Source organism: Dasypus novemcinctus, chromosome 24, assembly GCF_030445035.2.
Source record: "Dasypus novemcinctus isolate mDasNov1 chromosome 24, mDasNov1.1.hap2, whole genome shotgun sequence".
NCBI lineage: Eukaryota > Metazoa > Chordata > Mammalia > Cingulata > Dasypodidae > Dasypus > Dasypus novemcinctus.
Window position 1 is genome coordinate 22,189,821 of NC_080696.1, and position 21,161 is coordinate 22,210,981.

The following is a 21,161-nucleotide window of genomic DNA, read 5'->3' on the forward strand; positions in this document are numbered from 1 at the left end:
ACCCTCAACTTTTTTTTTTTTTTTCATTTTGAGTTCCGTTTTCCACTTAACTGAAATTGACGTTCCTCTGCGGGTCCGTTTTAGGATGTCAATTCAAAGTGGCTTGAACTAGCCAGGAGAGTCAAGCGCTACCTGATCGGGTAGCGCTCCGCCAGGGCTCTGCCGGCTGCACCCTCTGGGTGAATTTAAATGTTCTCGGCGGCCCCACGCAAAGTCTGCGTGAAAGCCTCAGTCAGGTTCCTGTCTGCTGCTGGTTTCCCGCGAAGGCATCAAGTCATGAAGCCTCTGCAAGCGCAGCTGAACAAGACACGCGCAAAACCAAACTTGCCCGCCACACTGCCCCGCGCTCCACTGGCGGGCTGCCTCCACACGGCCGAGAGCGGTCATGGGGGAGAGCCCGCCCCCAGGGGCGGGACCATGACGTTTAATCCAGTCAGAGAGCTCACATCTAACCGGTTGGGCCGGATTCCGTAATATGGTTGGACCAATGAAAACCCGAGCGCGGATCTGGTGGGGGTTTCTGGGATAGTACCTGCCCGGAAGTTGCCACCCTCTTCACGCCACGCGTGGGTGGGTCGAGCTGCAGGTCACGGGAGGTGGAAGAGGCGGGGTCAGGGGCGCAGAACGTTTTTGCGGGGCGCGGTCGCGCGCGGTAAGCGGCGGAACAATCGAGGCGTTACCGCCTTTGGTCGCCGCTACCTCTTCTTGACGCGAGGGCCTTGGGAGAGAAGAGGGGGAGAGTAAGGCCCCTGTCGCGCCCTCGGTCCGCCCACGCCGTGACCTTCAGGTCCCAGACTGTTCCGGGGACGCTTGCCCTGTCGGTGACTGGGGTCGCCGTCCGTGCGGGTAGGTTGCAGCGCCCATCAATGGCTTTCGGGAACTCCAGCGGCGAGGCGGAGCCCCCCCTCCCCCAGACCCAGAAGGGGAGCCTGCGCCCGCCCCGCCCTCCTTCCCTTGCCTCCCGCGGGTCTGGCCCAGTTTCCCCCCAGGTATCGTTCCAGTTCTGCATTAGACTTCCGCGTGTGCAGAACCAGCTACTCCGGTTTAAAAACGGACTCCCAGGACATTTGCTTTGCACTGAGAGCAGCAGCGTCCGGGAGAAGGCTGGGAAGCACGTGTTTTTATGCTTTTGATTTTTAAAATCTCGCCACTGAAATAAGGCCAGTGGAGATGTTGCCTTTCCTCTCGTTCAGCTCCAGAGAATTTGGTAGTATGGACCGTAGAGAAGAAGGCGAGCTCTCCAGCCTCTGTCTACTCCACTTCCTTTCATAATCTCCTCCTTTTCTCTCGCTGGTTCTAAGTTGGGTTAGTTGGGAATTCCAACAAGAGGGAAATGTGGGCCTCCCGAAGAAAATGTTCAACCCAGCCGTCCTGGAATTGCGCTCTGGTCGATGAATTCAACTTGATTTTCAAAGCGCAGTAGGCTTTCATGTGGTCAGGACGGTCTTGACCACATGTTCAAGGCCCACAGAGAGTCTTAAGAATGGTGATTTGGGGGCGTGCTGGAGTTTCTCTTTTCTCAACTGTAGAATTGTCCATGTGTGGTGACGGTTCCATGAGGTAATGTATGTCATGCATTTAGCACAATACCCGGCTCATAATTATCAGGCGTAGCTCCCAGGTCTGTAGAGGGAGAGGAAACACCAGCATGGTGGGTGTGTTGGTAACTGCTCATTTCTGAGACCAACTCTTAACTGTTCAGTGGCGTCAGATGCCACCACCTTCCCCGGCCTTTATGGGTACCTGACCCTACCTGTTTACAGACCCAATGTGAAGTATTTTGTCTATTTCATAAACTTTTTTTTTTTTAAGTTTTTGATATTTAGTGTGTAAATCTAAACACCTCAACTATTCAGCAATGTTGTCTTCTGTTGGATTTTTTAAGTGAAATATTCTAAGCAAAAAAGTACAGAGAACTGTAAATATTAGTACTTCTACCCTGAAAAAAGTAGATGTTAATGTTTATGCTTTCAATTTTTTTTTTAAGAAAATGTGACGTTTCAGATGCAGTTGAAATTCTTTTTGTTCCTTCCTGGGCTGTAAAATGACTTCGATTCTAGCTGTCTTTGATTGTGGTTCCACAGGGCTTTCTAGTGGGTATTAGAACTCACAGAAATGGGGTGTCCTCTGTAGGGAGCCGTCTCTCTCTCACTCTCGACACAAAACGCCATGCTTCATTCGTGTCGCGCTCCAAGGCCGCCATTCCTTGGTTTCCTACTTCCTTTCTTCTTCCCCTTTGTTCTCCCTCTCCCGCAACTGTTTCAGGCGATAAGCTCCGATTGGGCACTCCCTAAAGCGCATGAAAATCTTTCCGCGGTCGCTGCAAAACAACCATCTGCGCATGCGTATGGCACGAAAATCAAAATCTAGTTACCCAATCATTTACCGACACATACGTTGACACATCCCTGACTATATATGCCCCTGACCAACCCTCAATAAACGAGACTTGATCAGAATCCTGTCTTGTCTCCATTCCTCTCGCCTCCTTGTCTCCCAATTCCCACTCCCTCTTTCAGGTCCTGGTTCGACTGACCTGCGGGACGGGTCAGTCCTCCCTTCTAATTTCCCCGTCAGCCTAGTGGTCCTCTTCTGCAGCTAATGGTGGGGATTAGGTCCACCATTTTGTCCTGTCCTCCAAGCATTTGTTCTCTTGACCTTTGAAGAAACCTGCCTTCTCTTCACCCTCCCTGGCCTTCTTGGGTTAGCTGGTGGTACATGGTCCCAGACTCCCACCAGCTGACCAGCATATGCCATCTGATTGCCTGGCCTTTATTGGGTCAATGACCACTGTCCATGTCAGCAAGGTCCTCTCTTTCACCCAGGTAAACAGCTTCCTTACCTGTCTAGGACATTCACACTTGTTCCAAGCTTCTAAAAGAAACTGGCCTTCCAAAATCAGTTTCTAAAATGGGGTATTTAAATTCAATAGGAGTAGCTACTATTTTCTAATTATGTCGTTACCAGGCTTTTTTTTTTAAATCAGCCCTTGATGTACACTATCTCATTTTTTTTTTTTAATTTCTCTTCCCTTTCCCCCCAACCGGCCCCCCCATTGTCTGCTCTCTTGTGTCCATTCGCTGTGTGTTCTTCTGTGTTCTTGCATTCTCGGTGGCACCAGGAATCTGTCTCTTTTTGTTGCATCATCTTGCTGCATCAGCTCTCCGTGTGTGTGGCACCACTCCTGGGTGGTCTGCGCTTTTTTCACATGGGGCCGCTCTCCTTGGGGGGTGCACACCATGCGTGTGGGGCTCTCCTACACGGGGGACACCCCTGCACACATCAGCACATGGGCCAGCTCACTACACAGGCCAGGAGGTCCTGGGTTTGAACCCTGGACCTCCTGTATGGTAGGCAGATGCTCTATCAGTTGAGCCACATCCACTTCCCTATGCTATCTCATTTCATTCCCATAATATGTCTATGCCACAAGTGTGATATCCCCACCTAAAAATGAGTACACTGAGGCCTAATAAGATTTGGCATCAGCTAGAATTAAAGCCTAAATCCATCTCTCTGCACTAGTTGTATATCCGGCCTGTATGTTCCATTAGCACATACTTGTTTTGCCTCTAGTGGAAAAGGATGATGATTCCATTGTCAGGGCAGAAGGAATTTTGGTACTAACACAGCTTCTCTTCAACCTTGTCCTGCAGCCCCCAGCTTTCCTAGGCAGAGGAAAGACCTTGTAGGAAGCCAAAATGGCATCAGTGGATTTCAAGACGTACGTGGATCAGGCCTGCAGAGCTGCTGAGGAGTTTGTTAACGTGTACTACACCACCATGGACAAGCGGCGGCGGCTGCTGCCCCGGCTATACATGGGCACTGCCACGCTGGTGTGGAATGGGAATGCAGTTTCAGGACAGGACTCCTTGAGTGAGTTCTTTGAACTGCTGCCTTCCAGCGAGTTCCAAGTCAATGTCGTGGACTGCCAGCCTGTTCCTGATGAGGCCACACCGAGCCAGAGTACGGTCCTTGTTGTGATCTGTGGAACAGTGAAGTTTGAGGGCAACAAACAGCGGGACTTCAACCAGAACTTCATCCTGACAGCCCAAGCCTCACCCAACAACACCGGGTGGAAGATTGCAAGTGACTGCTTCCGCTTTCAGGACTGGGCGGGCTAGTGGTGGCAGGCACAGCCTCTCTGCAGCATCCCAGCAGTGTGGAGAAACGGGGAGCACAGCCCTCTTTCCATTGTTGTAAAGACACTGCAGGCCAACAGTATGCTGAGGCTGAACTCTTAATGTGTGCTCGAATTCTAGGAGCCCCTTTTCTGCATATGTTTGTCACAGTGCCTTTTGAAAGTGGGGAACTTTTGTATTTTTTTTACTTGCCTGTAGAGACTCTGGTTTTGGAAATTCTGACCAAACAGCAATACACATGTTGCTTTTTTCTACCCTACCTGGTGTGTTTGATTAGATTTTGAGGGATGTGATTGAAGGCAGGAAGCAAAGTGGGAAGCACCTGCAGTCATGAGCCCCTGCTCCATTACAGGTGCACACAGGTGTGCCCCAGTACACAACCCTCTGCACTTGGGAATCCCTTGGGGTGCTTTGGAAATCACCTGTGCCCAGGCCACGCCCAGGCCAGCTACACCAGAATCTCTGAGGGCAGGGCTGGGTGTTGGCATTTTTCAGAAGCATTTTAGGTGTCCATATGTGTAGTTCACTTCCAGGTGTATCGAATCATCTAACATGACTAGGTCCCATTTTCAAACTATAGCTGAGATTTAAATGATGAGAACAGGTAAAATTCTAAAGAGATAGCTAAAAACTGCTTATTAAGCAAAGCAGCTGTATTACTCTCGGAAAAAAAAAAGAACACTACTTTTTATTTAAAGATTTATTTTTTTTATATTTCTCTTCCCCCCCCTCCCCATTGTCTGCTCTCTGTGTCCACTTACATCCACTTGCATTCTCGTCAGTGGCACCAGCAATCTGTCTCTTTGTTGCATCATCTTGCTGTGTCAGCTCTCCATGTGTGCGGTGCCACTCCTGGTCAGGCTGTGCTTTTTTCATGCGGGGCTTTCCTTGCAGGGTGCACTCCTTGTGCTTGGGGCTCCCCTACACAGGGGACATCCCTTAGTGACATGGCACTCTTTGCGCGCATCAGCACTGCACGAGGGCCAGCTCACCACACATCAGGAGGCCCTGGGTTTGAACCCTGGGCCTCCTATATGGTAGGTGAACACTCTTATCAGTTGAGCCAAATCTGCTTCCCTTAACACTACTTTTGAAAGAAGCATTGAGGTTGAGGCTGGGGTCCTCAGAATTAGAGTCTGCTATTATGGACCCTAAAGACCAACTGTATTTTACATATTTGCATAACATGGGCCCTAATTGAATTTCTCCGGTATAAAGAAAGAGTAGAAAACTCTAGAAGGTTCCATTATCTTTTGACCAATAGAAGAGATCTCATGGGCAGGTATTTGACAAGAGTGCTAAATTTGGGGTAGGATTGTGGGCTAGGATAGTGGAACAGGGATTTGAAAAGGATCCTAGTGGTCCTGTGGCGCATTCAGCCAGTTGCTTCCCAGTACCCTGCCTCCTCTTCACTAGTTACTGAAGCCCATTGTTAGCAGGACAAGGGACTCATCTAAAGGACATCACTTCGCAGCTCATACCGCAGCTGAGTGTGGCATGTGACTTAGTTCTGGCCAATAAAGTAGAGACCGGAAGGATGGTACTTGTAGGAATTTTTGCTTCAAAGGACTCTTCCATCCTCTGCCCTGTTGCTTGGGAAACAGAGTGGACCCCAGGCTCTGGCTCAGTCTTGGGCTAGGACAGCTCACAAGGAGGATGGTGTAGCTGGAAGAAACTGCTCAAACAGGAAAATCAATCCTTCTTTAAACCACTCTTTGGGGGGTATATGTCACATGTAGCAGAACCTAATCCTAAGTGTGGGGAAGTATAATGGTTTGGATAGTGAATTTGTTGGAGGGGTTTGGCATCCTGGCAACCTCGTCCCCTAAGCAAGACTCCATGGCAGGGAAACGGACTTTGGCCCAGTGGTTAGGGCGTCCGTCTACCACATGGGAGGTCCACGGTTCAAACCCCGGGCCTCCTTGACCCGTGTGGAGCTGGCCATGCGCAGTGCTGATGCGCGCAAGGAGTGCCGTGCCACGCAAGGGTGTCCCCCGCGTGGGGGAGCCCCACGCGCAAGGAGTGCGCCCGTGAGGAGAGCCGCCCAGCGTGAAAAGAAAGAGCAGCCTGCCCAGGAATGGCGCCGCCCACACTTCCCGTGCCGCTGACGACAACAGAGGCGGACAAAGAAACAAGACGCAGCAAATAGACACCAAGAACAGACAACCAGGGGAGGGGGGGGAATTAAATAAATAAATAAATCTTTAAAAAAAAAAAAAAAAAAAAGACTCCATGGCAGTCTAACCTGAGTTTGGGCTTCCCCCGGGAGCCAGGAGAGATGAGCCATCTGGCTTCTCAACGTTACCTTGTCTGAGCCCACCGCAGGCAATTTCTCCAGCTCCTTAATTTAAGTCGAGCACAGGACTCCACATACCCCTCTTAGGGTACAGCTGCCAGCTTCTGCGTGTGTCTGTAAGACTGTGTGGCTGGAGTTTGAGAGGCTTCCCCTTAATGGCAGAGTGAGTCACTGCCTGGGCATTCTCACCTGGACCCTGGGTTCGGTGTCTGCAGAGTAGGGCCAAAGGAGCCGATGTGACACTGCTCTTGTTTTGCTGTCCATGTAAATAATAAATGTATCTATCTGGGCACCTTGTCTCCATCAAGCGAGCCTAGCCACTGCCACTGTACCACTGCTTATGGATTGCTTGGCCCCCTGACACTGTAAGTCACTAGCAAAAATGACAACTACCATGTTGTAAAAAATGGGAAGGAATATAAAAACCAAATACAGGAATGCACATGTTTTATAAATACATAAAACAATACTCGAATAATTTTAAGACATGAATATAAGAATTGCAAAAGGAATGTCCCCAAAATACACTCTACAGATCTCTACAGATCTTGGTTTAAACTTCATTTAGGGGGCACCTCAAGGAGTCTAAGGACATTCACATAAGCCGGTTGCCTTGGTCACAGTGGAGGTATCTGGTAATGGGAGGCTAAGCTAAGCCAGTCAGGCTCCAAGCCCGTGCAGATGGAGGTGAAGAGCCCAAAGGTCTGAAGTCTGCCCTACAGAATAGGAAAACAGCTAGAGGAGGATTGTGGAAAGAGTTAGCACAGCCCCCCACAGCAAACGGACAGGAAAAGAGCTGATGGCTTGGCCTGATCCCTAGGAGAGTTGGGAGATCCTTTGCCTGGCCCTTAATCCCCAAGGATTCTCTGAAGCAAACTCATCCTGGCTGTTTTCAAACACCATCAGGGGGCCCACAGTGGCTCCATAAGATGTACTTGGTGGAAAATTCCATGTGTTCTGCAATACCCCAAGTCATTTCCACTGTGCTTTTTACATAAACTTAATAATTGGATATTAGGAATATCTATTTTTAAGCCTGCCCAAGTCCACATTTGTATACCTCCTTTGAAAATACTCATCTATATGAATTCTTCAATAAACCCAATCACAGAGGTAGGTGGAACTTTTTTTCTGGTTTCCTAGTGGGGGAGCAATTAGCCCTTTGGAAATGATCCTATTTTCAATTCCTTGCTGCTTTTCCTTTCTTTGAAATGTGCTGCCAGAGGGGGTTTGTGACTTTTTCCTGCAAGATGCCTAAGTGTTTCTAATTCCTTAAATTGCAGATATTCTGAATGAAAACTATTTCTGTGCTGAATTTCAATCATTTTTGGTTGCCTCTCCCCTAAAATACTGCAGCCAAACTTTTCACTCTTCAATTCCAGCTCTTCAAAATATCTCCATCAAAAGACAAGCATTGTGTCTTTATTGAGGGGCAGAAAGGAGAGCCCTGGATGTCAGCAAATCAGAAAATATCCCTGATCACCCGAAGGGTGTGCGGCCGGGACCCCTGGATGCAGCAGGGGAAGCAAAGTAGCCTCAGCTGTATGCCTTGCCCTCCAGGAGTCTGTAATGTAATCAGGAGGCAAGATTTGGAAATGGTAAATTAAGTGGTAAACCTGTCTGGAGAATTTCCAAGCCAGATCTAAAAAGTGGCCAAACCAGTCAGAGCCTTGTGCGTAACAATGTTAAAATGGATATTCAGCCTACCCTAGTGAGGTTGCATGTCAGGGTCCAAACCAGGATATAGGGTTGTCTGAGACCTTAGAAAACACTCCCCCAAGGAGACAGACAAGGAAAGACAGTGCATTGGAATGTACAGAGGATTTGTATAGAGAATGTCCTAGTTTGAGACTTACAGAGCCCAGAAAATTGTGTTCTTAAGCTAAGCCATTCCTGTGCCTGAAAAACCTATTGTATGTGACAGGACCTTCTGATTAGACTCAGTTAAGGAAACTTTTGATTAGATCACTTCAATTAAGGGCTATGATTAGACTGGATTCAGTTGGAGAGGCATTTGATTGGAGTACTTCAGTTTGGCGTGACCAGGGGTGGTTCTCAACCCTTTGGTTGGAGTCTTATATGAACTGGAGAAACATGCAGATAGACACAGAGAAAGTGAGCTGCCATTTTTACCCTGCCTTGTGAGAGAGAACTTCAGGATCGTTTGCAGCCACAGAAAGACGAGAGGCTAACAAGGGCCAGAGCCTGGAATCAGCAGAGCAGCCAGAAGCTGAGCCAGCAGACATTTTGCCTTGCCAAGTAGCAGGAGTCCAGGATCTGCCAGCAGCTGTCCATCGGTGAGACCATATTTCTGATAATGACTTGATTTGGACATTTTCACACTCTCAGAATTTTAAGATTTTACCCTAATAAAGTCCCATTATAAAAATGACCCACTTTTTTTTTTAAAGATTTATTCTATTTATTTCTCTCCTCTTCCCCTGGTCTGCTCTGTCCATTCACTGTGTGTTCTGTGTCCGCTTGCATTCTTGTCATGCAGCACTGGGAAACTGTATTGCTTTTTTGTTGCATCATCTTCCTGCTTCAGCTCTGTGTGTGTGTGGTGCCACTCGTGGGTGGGCAGCATTTTTCACATGGGGTGGCTCTCCCTGCAGGGTGCTCTCCTTGCGGGGTACACTCCTTGCGCATGGAGCACCCCTACATGGGGGACACCCCTGCAAGGCACAGCACTCCTTGCGCATGACAGTACTGTGTAGGGGCCAGCTCACCACACGGGTCAGGAGGCCCTTGGAATCGAACCCTGGACCCTCCATATGGTAGGTTGAGCCACAACCACTTTCCTCGGCCCATTATATTTTGCTTGGGCAGTAGTTAGCAAACTAAAATAGAGATTGATTATGAGAGAGCTGCTGCTGGACTTTAGATCTCAAAGCTGCCCCTTCCTACCTCCTTGCCTCACCTCAAGCCTAGAGGGAGCATGTAGTCTCCATCAGAGAATTTATAAGAATGCCCTGAGGTCTGAATCACACTGGCCTGAGAAGCTTCAATACAACAGGCCCCTGGGGACACACATTTGGAAAGTAAAAATTATAAATGATATTCTGAAAGGCCCTAGGACACACCTCTAGAGGCCTCCCAATATCCTTCATCAACAACAGAAAGCAGGTTTTTAGTTGCAAAAGCATTCACATGAAAGACCAGCTTTCCTTCCCTTATTTTAGCAAGGGTAGTCATGTGACTTGGATAGGGTCCCTGGAAGAACCTAAACACTTCTGGGAAGTCTCCTAGAAACAGGGGCAGCCTTTCCCTCTTTCTTTCCTCCATCCACTTGTTTGGAAAGCAGGTGTAAGGGTTGGTAGGGTAGCAGCTCTTTTGGGCCAGGAAGCCCATTTGGCCACATGCAAAGATAGAGGAATGGTAAGCAAAAGAACCTGAGGTCCCTGTCAACCTCTTGGAGTCCCCTCACTAACCCTGGATTACCTCCTTCTGAGCTTCTCTTAGGGGAGCAAGAAGTAATCTTTCATCTTACTTAAGCCACTGTTGTCTGGGATCTTTTGCATACCACCAAACATAACCATCAGTGATATAAAACTGGGAAAAAGTGTTGGAACAGAGGACAATGGCCTTTGCATCTATGCCTGATTATATCTACAGTCAACAAAGAAGACTGCCTTCAGCAATGAGAGATGTCTTATCCAATCAGTTAAAGGCATCAAGGGAGAATCAATGATTTCAGCAGTCAGAAGGAAGACTCTTTCAGCCAGCCAGCCTCTCCGGTTGAACTCAACATCACCTTCATCGGAGTTCCCAGCTTGCCACTTGCCTGAGAAATTCAACGTCACCATCAAGTCCCCAACTTGTGACCTGCGCTATGAATTTGAACTTACCAAGCCCCTTAGTCACAACAAGCCTATTCCCATAAAAAAATCTAATATTTATTATATGACAAAGAGGGGCTTCAACAGGACTTGTATAGCTTGACAGTAGCAGCCTGGTATCTGTAAGAACCCCCTGGACACAGGAAGGAGGGTCCTCAAGGCTGGCTGCCAACTGGCATCCTGTGGAAGGACTGGGCTGAGGACAAGTGTGGCAGCTGTGCTGGGGAGACCAGCTGGAGAGCTGACAGGCCTGAGGGGACAGGGCAGGAGGAGGGACAGTGGCTGCTGCACTGGCATCAGCCTGGACTCAGGGAGCAGGTACAGGCCAGGTAGGCCTAAGGGGGCCCGAGTGGGAGAACTTGGCCTGGAGGTGGGACTAGGTCCTGGGAGATTGGCCCCTGAAAGAAGCCACAGACCTCAGTGGAAAGGAAGGTGGAGGCGGTCCTCGGAGATCCTGAGGGGAGCAAGAGACCCAAGAGTAGGGGATCCATTCTCTGAGGCCTAGAGACCTCATCAGTGTTGGGGTTCTCCAAAAGCCTGCTCAGGTACCCCAGGAGAGGGAAAAAGTCCTATGTTCAGAGAGAAAAATTTCTCTCACCACCACGCTTCAACTCCAAAGGCTCATGATTGAGAAATTCAGGGGGGATGGAAGTGGATACAGGTGGGGGTGGGGAGAAGGGCTCCCTCCGAGATGGCAGCTGGCCCAGCTAAGGGAAGGGACAAGACACAGAGTCTGCTAATGAACACTTGACATTCTTGGGGGAATTTAAGTGAAGGCAGGTCTGTATTACCAAAAGTGAGCAGGAGAGTCACGTGGTGTCATCAGGGTGATGGCTCCCTACAGAGACAGACAGTGGGGACCCCATCCCATTCACAGAGCTCATTCAAAACATGGGGGGATGTGGATGTGGCTCAAGTAACTGGGCTCTTGCCTACCACATGGGTGGACCAGGGTTCAATTCTCAGGGCCTCCTGGTGAAGGCAAGCTGGCCCACACAGCAAGCAGGCCTGAGTGAAGAGCTGGCCCATGTGGAGTGCTGGCACAGCAAGATGACACAAGAAAAAGAGACACAGAGGAGAGACAATAAGAGACGCAGCAGACCAGGGAGCTGAGGTGGCACAAGTGACTGAGCACCTCTCTCCCACTCTGGAAGGTCCCAAGAACAGTTCCCAGTGCCACCTAAAGAGAAGACAAGCAAACATATAAGAACATAGCTAATGGCACAAAGAGCAGACAGCAAGTACAAAACAATGGGGGGGGGGCAATAAATAAATCTTTTGTATTTTTTGTATTTTTTTAATGTTACATTCAAAAAATACGAGGTCCCCATATACCTCCCACCCCCCTCACCCCACTCCTCCCCCCATAACAACCTCCTCAATCTTAAGACATTCATTGCATGTGGTGAATACATCTCTGAGCACTGCTGCACCTCATGGTCAATGGTCCACACCATAGCCCACACTCTCCCACCCACCCAGTGGGCCATGGGAGGACATACAATGTCCGGTAACTGTCCCTGCAGCACCACCCAGGACAACTCCAAGTCCCAAAAATGCCCCCACATCACATGTCTTCCTCCCCCTCCCTACCCCCAACGGCCACCATGGCCACTTTCTCCATACCAATGCCAAATAAATCTTTTTTAAAAAACAAAAGACAAAAAAAATCACCTGGGGAAGTGGATGTGACTCAAGCATTTGGGCACCTACCTACCACATGGGAGGTCCCAAGTTTGGCTCCCGGTACCTCCTAGAGAAGACGAGAAAGACAGCAAGCTGGAGTGATGGGCTAGTGCAGCGGGGGCTAGTGCAGCGAGCTGATGCAACAAGATGACGCAATAAGGAGACACAAAGAGAATACGCAGAGACACAACAAAGCAGGAAAAGGAGGTGCCTCAAGCAATTGAGTGGCGCTATCCCACATGGGAGGTCTCAGGTTCCATTCTCGGTGCTCCTAAAGAGAAGACAAGCAGACACAGAAGAACAGAGCAAATGGACACAGACAACACACAATGAATGCAAACAACCAGGGGGTGGGGGAATAAAATAAATCTTTGGGGAAAAGAAACCATCATCTGTGCTTATTGCCCTTAGCTATGGGGACCCAATGTCTGTTTGCCCAAGACTGGGAGGGTTGCCAGGATGCAGACTTCCATGTTAAAAAAAAAGTTCCAAGAAAACCAGGATAAGGTGGCCACACTACTCTGAGCCCACTTGAAGCTGCCAATCAGTAAACTCTAAACTGTCTCTGGAAGAGGAGGAGGAGGGGGAAGAGGCAATGTGGTGAGGTTGCAACCATCCATTGCGGTGGCACCAAGTCACTAGAACAGACTTCTCAGTGGCTAAGGATAGGTTCCCAGTCTGTGCCATCCAGCACAGCAGCCAAGGGTGGCTACCGAGCACTTGAAATGGACCTCCTGGGCCTGAGAAGCAGAGTTTTTCATTTCATTTTTGTTTACTTAAATATAAATCACCACCACACTCAATGTGCTGCAGGAAGCAGCATTGCTGGTTCCGAGGCAGGTCATTGAGAAAAACTGGAACCGAGGAGGGAGGGGACACCAGTGGCCTGCAGGCTCCGAGGGGAAAGTCCAGCCTCTTACTGACTGGATTCTGCTGCCAGGCAGTAATGGAGCCCTAATACCTGCTGTGCACAGGAAATGAAGTGCAGCCCCCCACACCCCACCTCCCTAACCTCCAAAGGAGACTGTCCCCTGCCCATCATGAACTCCGCCCAGGAGGGTCCGAAAGAACCTCTTTCCTTGAAACCCCCAGGGAACATTTGGGAATCGGCTTACCTGCTTCATCTTTGTATAAGGCAATAAAGTGGAGTTGAAACAGCTCTGGAGAAACACTGCCCTAATTTAAAATGTGTCGAGATATCTGTTGGCCAAACCACCCCTGGTTAGAGCCAGCCTGCTGCCTCCTGGCCTCTTTACCTTTACTGCTTAGGCATCATCTCCCAGGCCATGGCAGCAGGTGAACCAGGTGAACTAAGTCCCTGTGGGGTGATAAAGTTCCATCTTCTAACAGGGTCAAATGGGAACTGAAGGGATAGGGCTTTTACCCCTGAATCTCCTAAGGCTGAAGATGAACTATTTCACTTTCTAAGAAAGGGATGTGTGTGTTTGCAAATAAAACCTATGGCCCATTTAGTTTCCCTTCCCTCCAACCCCTAATCCCAAATACAAAGAACAGGGCAACATCTCTACTGCAATTTTATTTTTCAGCATTTCAGAACCAGGGCTTTTGGTAGGGCCAGGAAAAAAAGAGGTCATAAACAGGGAACTATAATAAACCGCAGGCTGCTCAATGGACAGGCTGTACCTCAGAACTGCAGCAGCTCTGTGACAAGAGGTAGGCACGGGTCTCCAGGTGGTGACCAGCCCGGGCAGCACGCTTCTACCCTACTGCCCCCAGTCCTGGAACCGGAAGCAACCGTGTGCAATCTTCCACTTTGTGTTCTCGGACGAGGGGAGCTGCTTCAAGATGAAGGTCTGGTGGAAATTGCGTTGTGGTTTGCCCTCGAACTTCACTGTCCCACAGACTACAACAAGGACCCGGATCTGGACCTGGTCGTTCATCTCAGGATGCCTCACAGGCTGGCAGTCGACCGCACTGACGTGGAATGAGCTGGCAGGCAGCGAGGTGAAGAACTCGTTCAGGGCCTTCTGCCCCAAGATGGGCTTTCCGTTCCACATCAGCGTGGCCTCCTCAATGTAGAGCAGGGATATCTGGTCCCTGTTCCCATCCATGGTAGCAAAGTAAACGTCAACAAACTCTTCAGTGGCTCTGCACGCCTGGTCATGGTACTTCTTGAAATGCAACGATGAAGACATTATCTTGGATAGTGGACTCAGTGGTCTCGGATGTCAGAAGCTACATGACAGCCAAGCCAGGGAAGAACCATGAGAACAGCAATCTTCAAAGATGGGACTCTTTATTAGAACACAGGCTCTCCCTACCACCCCAGCAGCAGCACCCTATTCTTGCTAGAGACACAGATTCTCAGACCCCCACTGCAGACCTACAGAACCAGAAATGGACAGGGGGGAGGGGGGCAGGAGCCTGAGCTAACAAGCTGTCTAGGTGATTCTTTTGCTCTCTGAGGCCTGAGAACTAGAGGCTTCTGAGGAATATCCCTCCTTTTCGCTGGATGGGAAACCATCTAAGGGTTACAAACTGAGTATTAGGAAAACATGACATGGGCTCAAATTTCAGCTGCTGCTCAGCAACTCCTAGCCTGTTTCCTCATCGGTATCAGGGGCTAAGACCACCCAGGTCCCAGGGCACAAGGTGCAGGCAGTGTTCTTAGGACAGAGGCTGCTTCGCAGTTTGTGATCAACAAACGTGAAGAGGAACTCTGTGCCTCTACACTTCAACAGGCAAGATGCAGAAGCTTCTGGAGTTCCCTGGATTCTAAATCTGCGTTAATACCGGCCACAAGGCCTCACCTCTGCTCCCTGTCCATTTCTCACTCTCCCCCTGCCCCCATTTCTCTTCAGCCGGAATCCTCCAAGTCACTCTTCCCTGGTACCCGAGTCTTGTGCCTCAGTGTTGGGGCCTCACTACCCCTTCCCCAGAACAACCCACAGCTCCTCTCTGCTCTCTCCCACCATGTTCTGGCTGCTTTAAAACGGCGGCCAGCAAACCAAGCCGAAGGCACAGAAAGAAACCAACATACCTCGCCGTTACCGCCTCGCAGGCTCCACCTCACCTCCCGAGCTGACGCACAGCCTCTGGGATCTGGAAGAAGAGGTGAACTTAAGGGAAAGGGCGAAAAAGAGAAGCTGGAAGGCCTTCTCTTTCCTCCACACCATAAAATCTGGCGACTCAGACCAAGAATAAGAATAACAGACACACAGCAGTACTGAAGATCCTTCCTCATGGCACTTTTTTAAACTGTTAATTTGAGAATTGGAAACTTTCAAAAGGTTGCCAAATGAGAAACCGTATCAGAAAGCCCAATAAACTCCCTTGATTTGTTCACAGTCAATTTTCTAAACCGTATCGATAACCCTTATTCCCTTTCCACCTGTTGATGCTGCAGGCTTAATCATTACGGACAGAGCTGAGCTCAGGGTTCCGCGGCAGGGATGAAGGTAGATTATCAACTACCTTGCCAAGGGATGGAGGGGACTTTTAAATTTTGGACTCTTCATGCCCAACATGGTGAAAAGCTAGCTGTGCCTGCCTGGCCCGTGATCTCAGGAATGACTGCGGTGGGGGTGCGGGTAGGCTTGGGCCCCATTATGGCTCTCCTTTCCCCAGCCCCAACTCCGCCCACCCCAGCACCCGCTCAAACCCCCGTGGACCCTGCACGTCCTCCCCATCCACTTCCGGTCGGTGGGGTCTCTGTCCTGGAAGAGCAACAAGCCCAGGAGCTCGGGTGGGAGCTGAGGGGCAGGCAGCTCACGGACGGGAAAGGGCTAAGGGTCTCCGCCAGGCGGGAAGCCTGCTGGAAAAAATGCTAGGGGCCTTCTGGCACCCTCCCTGGCCAGACCATACCTGCTCAGAGCCCCTCCGCAAAGCGCTTGTCTGTGGCGTCCGCCAGGGAAGAGGAGAAACACGCGGCCTTACCCGCCTGGGGGGCTCTGCACGTGGCTCCCCTCCTGGGGTGGACCAGGTGTGGCCCGGGCTCCGCACGTGGCCTTGCCACCCGGGTAGGAGGTGTGGCCAGGGCTCCTCACATGGCCTTCCCCTCTTCCGGCTTGCCTGGGGGCGTGGCCTGGGCTCTGCACGTGTCCTTCCTGTCTGCGGCAAAGGCATTGCAGGGGCCCTGCACGTGCTTTCCCGGCTGCGCCTGTGGGTGTGGCCTAGGCTTTGCAGGTCTCTTCACCTTGGGGTGCTTGAGAGGGCAGGCTTGGCTGTTCACGTGACCGCCAGGTCATGCCCACGCCTGTGGGGCATGGGACAACGGGGACGATCACACACCCCACACCCCCGTGCTGTCCACCTGGCCCGCATGGGGTGCCCTGATGCTGACCGGCAGTGGACCGTGGCTCCTCAAGTCCCCCTGTGAAAACCTTCTGTTTCACACGCCTCCATCTTCCCATCTACGGGCCTCCCACCAGCCGTTTCCTTTCTGCCTGAAACTGTCCTCAGAAGGCTGCGGGCTGCCCGGGGCACATCTGTGCCCTCCCCACAGGCTTCTCCTTAAGGTCTGTGCAGCACAGACACCACCTCCCAGCCTGCAGGACTCTGCATTTGAGAGCCTCCCGGGGAGCTTGGGAAGGTCAATGGGAGCCACAGTCGGTGCCCAGAGGTCTGTGGAGTCCCATGCTCCAAGGTGGGTTTGTTTGCCTCATGCGCACAGAAGCCAATACTGAGTCACCAGGGTTTTGAGAAAAGAGTTTATTGCATGATCCACCAGCAAGGAGATAGACGCATGCCTCAGATCAGCCTCCCTAAACAAAACGGGTGCTGGGGGGTTATACCTTCTGCGAAGACAGGCTTAAGGGAGTAACTAAGGATGGGGTGAGATGACATGGCCAATCCAGTTCAGGGAAAGCCAGCTTTGGGGCACGGTTAAGAATGGAGTGATGGCGATTCGGGCCATTCCAATCTGGAAAAAGCAGGATTAAGTAGAACATGCTCAGTTGCAAATTATACTTGGCTTTAAAATGGAGACCTACCATGCTCAGTAACAAGAACCGGTCAGAGCCAGCTTTAGCTGGTACTGCAAGGGGGAGAAGAAACAGTAACTTATCTCTGAGGCAGCAAGCCTCCTATGAATAAACATGAGGAGGTGGGCCTTTGGATGGAAAGGTAGTAAATAAAGGTTTGTAGAAAATTCTACGAACCAGTAAGGGATGGACAACCCTAAAATGTGCGTTACAAGGTGGCAGTTCAAGGGGGTTGATAAGTGACAGTTTCAAAGGAAGGCAAGTTTGAGTACAGTTTTTCTCCCTTAACTTGTTTGCCTCATTCCTGAGATGCCTGTCAAAGATAAACTGAGGCCATTTTTAAATTCTGTTGAAGTTATTTGGGGAACATACAATGCGTGGATCAAGCATTGCCAAACCAAGAGTGGCAAAGAAACCCCTCCCAGGGTGCGGAAAAAGAAAGTTTATAATAGGACTAACCGAGAAGCAGGTGCAGAAAACTTTCTTATTGGATATCTAGGCTAAGTTGACCTATTTAGGCTGTTTCTAGTGGAAAGCCATTTCCCAACATGCCTATTTCTGATTGGCTAGAGTTAAAGCTCCATCTCCTTGGACAGCAGGCCTTGAAGAAAAGACTTCCTCTCTCAAGTTTCAATTATCTTACTTGGTCAGAGAGTGGCCAAAGCTAGTCATCCCAGTCTTACTACCAGGCAAAGTGTTCCTTTTTTTTTTCTTCTTCTTCTAGTAACCTTTACATATAAAATGAAATTTGTAAGTTTAATCATTTTTAAATGTACAGTTCAGTGGCATTACATTTACAATATTGTGCAACCATCGTCACCATTGATTACCAAAACTTTTCCATCACCCAAAATGCAAACTCCGTGACCCATTAAGCTGTAACATCCCTCTGTTCCTCCCCCCTCCCCTGTTCTATAATCCACTTTCATCTCTATGAATTTACAGATACAAGATATTTCATAAAAGTGATTGCCAAAGGCTGCAAAGGCAATATACTAGAATGGGGTTGGCATTTACAATGGGGAGTTATTAGCTTATAAGCTTACTTCTGAGGCTGTGAAAGTGTCCAAATCAAGGCATCAGGTGACGCTCCATGGTGGTCCTGGATTCCTTTCTCTTATGGTGAGGCACATGGCAGCATCCACTAGTCTCTCCCCTCTTCTCTGAGCCTCCTTGCTTTCAGCTTTGGCTTTAGTGGCTTCCTCTCAGCATCTATATTCTGTTGATTTCAGCTTCTGGTTTTTGGGGCTTTTACCCTCAGCCTTCGAATATTTCTTTTCATCTCTGAGGCCTTTTTCTCTGTATATTAATTCCATTTATAAAGCATTCCAGTAAGAGGATTAAACCCACCCTGGGCTATGCCTTACTGAAGTACTCTAATCAGATGGCCCTTCACTAAATCTAATCTAACCAAAGGATCACAATAGGTTCACAACGACAGGAATGAACCAATTTAAGAACATAATTTTCTAGGGTCCACAAAAGACTTAAACTACCACAGTTGCACCAGGCAATATTTGTTCATTTTGTGTCTGGCTTATTTCACTCAGTATAATGTTTCCTAGGTTCATTTATAATGTAGTACACATCAAAACTTCATTCCTTCTTATGATTGATTAATATTTCGTCATATGTATATACCACAATATATTTTATCCATTCTTCTGCTGATGGACACTTGGGTTTTTTCTACCTTTTGGTTATTGTAAAGTGCTACTATGAACATTAGTGTACATTTATCAGTTTTAGTCTCTGCTTTCAGTACTTCAGGATATATACCTAAGAATGGAATAGTCAAGTCATATGTACTCCTATGTTTAATTTTTGAGGAACCACCAAACTACTCTCCACAGCAGCTGCTGCGTTTTACATTCCCACCAACAATACACAAGGGTTTAAGTTTCTCCACATCCTTGCCAACACTTGTAATTAAAAAAAAATTATAGTCAGCCATGTGGATATGAAATGTCATCACATTGCTTAGCATGTCCCTAATGACTAATGTCATTTGAGCATATTTGCATGTGCTTATTGGCCATCGTGCCTCTTTGGAGAAATGTCTATTCAATTCCTTTGCCATTTTTTAAGTTGAATTGTCTTTGTTCTTGAGTTGTAGGAATTCTTTTTATATTCTGGCTGTGAAAACTTTATCAGATTTGCAAATTACTTATTCTTTTCTTGCTCATGAATTTGGTGTCATATTTAAGAATTCATTGCCAAAAGCAATGTGGATTCCAGGGAAACTGCCCGAAGATTTTCTCCTATATTTCTTCTAAGCATTTGATGGTTTTAGTTCTTATATTTAGGTCATTTATCTATTTTGAGTTAATAATTTTTATGGCCTAATTTCATTCTTTGTGCATGGAAATCCAATTTTCCAACCCATTTGTTGAAGAAACCATGCTTGAGCCATCAACTGGACTTAGAACCATTGTAGAAAATAAATTGGCCATAGGTGTGAGAGCTTCTCTCTATATTTGCAATGCTATATCACATTAGTCTATGTGCCAGTACCACACTATTTTAATAACGGTGGATTTGTAGTATCTTTTGAAATTGGAGGTATGAATCCTCTGATTTAATTCTCCTTTTTCAAGATTTTTTTATTTATTTAGGGCCTCTTGAAATTCTACCTGAATTTGAGGATTGCCTTTTCCATTTCTACAAAAATATTTAATAGCATTTTTTAAAAAAACTTTTTATTTTGAAATACTTTCAAACTTACAGGAGGGTTACAAGAATAATACAAACCCCATACAGAAAACTCCAACATATCCATATCCCCCCAGGAACCCAGATCCACCAATTTTAACATTTTGCCACATTTTCTACATCATTCTATCTATCCATAAATCTATCAGTCTATCTATCCATGTATCTGTTTATCTGCCTATTTATCAATAAATTTTCTGAAACTTGTCTGTTCCTCTGGGTGTGATCCCCTTTGATTGTATTAGATTCACCTGAGATGTCTTTGATTAAATTGCCTGTTAAGATTAGGGTTTTGATTCGACCATGTCTATAGGGCCCTGACCCCTTGAGCATAGGTGGTTGTATTAGTTAGTCAAAGGAGTCCTGATGCAAAGTACCAGAAATCTGCTGGCTTTTATAAAAGGTATTTATTTGGGGTAAAAGCTTACAGTTACAAGGCCCTAAAGAGTCCAACTCAAGGCTGCTTTCTCACCAAAGTCGGTTGTCACATGTTTGAAGAAAGATGACAGGCAATCTCTGCCTGGTCTCTCCTTCCTTCTTCCTCTTAAGTCTTCATGGGCTCAGCTTCTTCTGATCCCAGCTGTAGGCAGACATAGGGCTCTTCTCTCGGGGCTTCCTTTATCAGTCTGGTATAGGGCTCATTTCTTTCCAGGCCTTATCAGCTGCTCAGCTGCTCTGTTCTCTTCAGCTGCCAACTATCAGGCAAATGGCTCACCTCTCTTCCCAGGACTGCAGAATCAAAGTTCTCTCCTCTTCCATGTCTATGGCGCTCTCTCTCTTCTTGTGTGTCTTCTTGAGTAAGTGTCCATTTTTATCAGTCCACCAACGGGGCAGGGACTCAACCCTGAGTTATGCCCTATTGACATGGTCGAATCAAAACCCTACTCTTAATAGGTAATTTAATCAAAGACATCTCAGGTGACTCTAATACAATCAAAGGGGGTCACACCCAGAGAAACAGACCAGTTTACAAACATAATCTCTCTTTTGGGGTTCATAAGTAATTTCAAACTGCTATAGTGGTATACATCACACTCCTTAAACACTTAATACTGCCATGGACATTTCCTGAGAACAAGGATATTCAATTAAGTAACCTCTTTAAGTGCAGTTATCAAGATCAAGAAATGTAGCGTTGATATAAATTACAAAGGCAATGGATGTGTTGGCAGTTTCCCTAGAATTCACTTGGCCACTCTCCCACTATGTAGCAGCCATTTGGTTTTCAGGGAAAGGACCCTCTGTTCATCTCTGGAGTAATCCTGCTGCCCATGCCCAACAGCCACTGGTTCAGGGATCTGGGCAAGCAGACACACCTGGATGGCCAAGGGAAGAGGGAAATGAGGTTCTTGCTGACTTTGGCACACCATTGGGTCACTCCAACCCCAAAGCCCATGGGCACTACTGTTTTTAGTTTCCTAGGCTGCTTAAACAGTTACCATGAAATGGTTTGGTTTTAAACAATGGGAATTTATTGCTTACAGTTTGACGTTGTGAGAAGGTCCAAATCAAGGCATCATCAAAGGGATGCTTTCTTGCTAAA

The 21,161-nt window shown here is 48.1% G+C and overlaps 2 protein-coding genes and 1 long non-coding RNA gene across 3 annotated transcripts; 1 reads left to right on the plus strand and 2 right to left on the minus strand.

The window, feature by feature from the left end:
• Nucleotides 1–560: 560 nt before the first annotated feature.
• Nucleotides 561–4,401, plus strand: NXT1 (nuclear transport factor 2 like export factor 1). The gene is made up of 2 exons (XM_004477025.5): nt 561–846; nt 3,657–4,401. The coding sequence occupies exon 2, from the start codon at nt 3,702–3,704 to the stop codon at nt 4,122–4,124; it is 423 nt and encodes a 140-aa protein (XP_004477082.1). The 5' UTR covers nt 561–846; nt 3,657–3,701; the 3' UTR covers nt 4,125–4,401.
• A 9,286-nt stretch (nt 4,402–13,687) lies between these two features.
• On the minus strand, nt 13,688–14,035 carry LOC101434877 (NTF2-related export protein 2-like). The gene has a single exon (XM_012519015.3). The coding sequence runs from the start codon at nt 14,033–14,035 to the stop codon at nt 13,688–13,690; it is 348 nt and encodes a 115-aa protein (XP_012374469.3).
• An 86-nt stretch (nt 14,036–14,121) lies between these two features.
• LOC131275748 (uncharacterized) lies at nt 14,122–15,922 on the minus strand. The gene is made up of 3 exons (XR_009183164.1): nt 15,789–15,922; nt 14,965–15,026; nt 14,122–14,159 (listed from the first exon to the last, which is right to left on the minus strand). It is a non-coding gene; the product is annotated as an uncharacterized lncRNA (long non-coding RNA).
• Nucleotides 15,923–21,161: the final 5,239 nt, after the last annotated feature.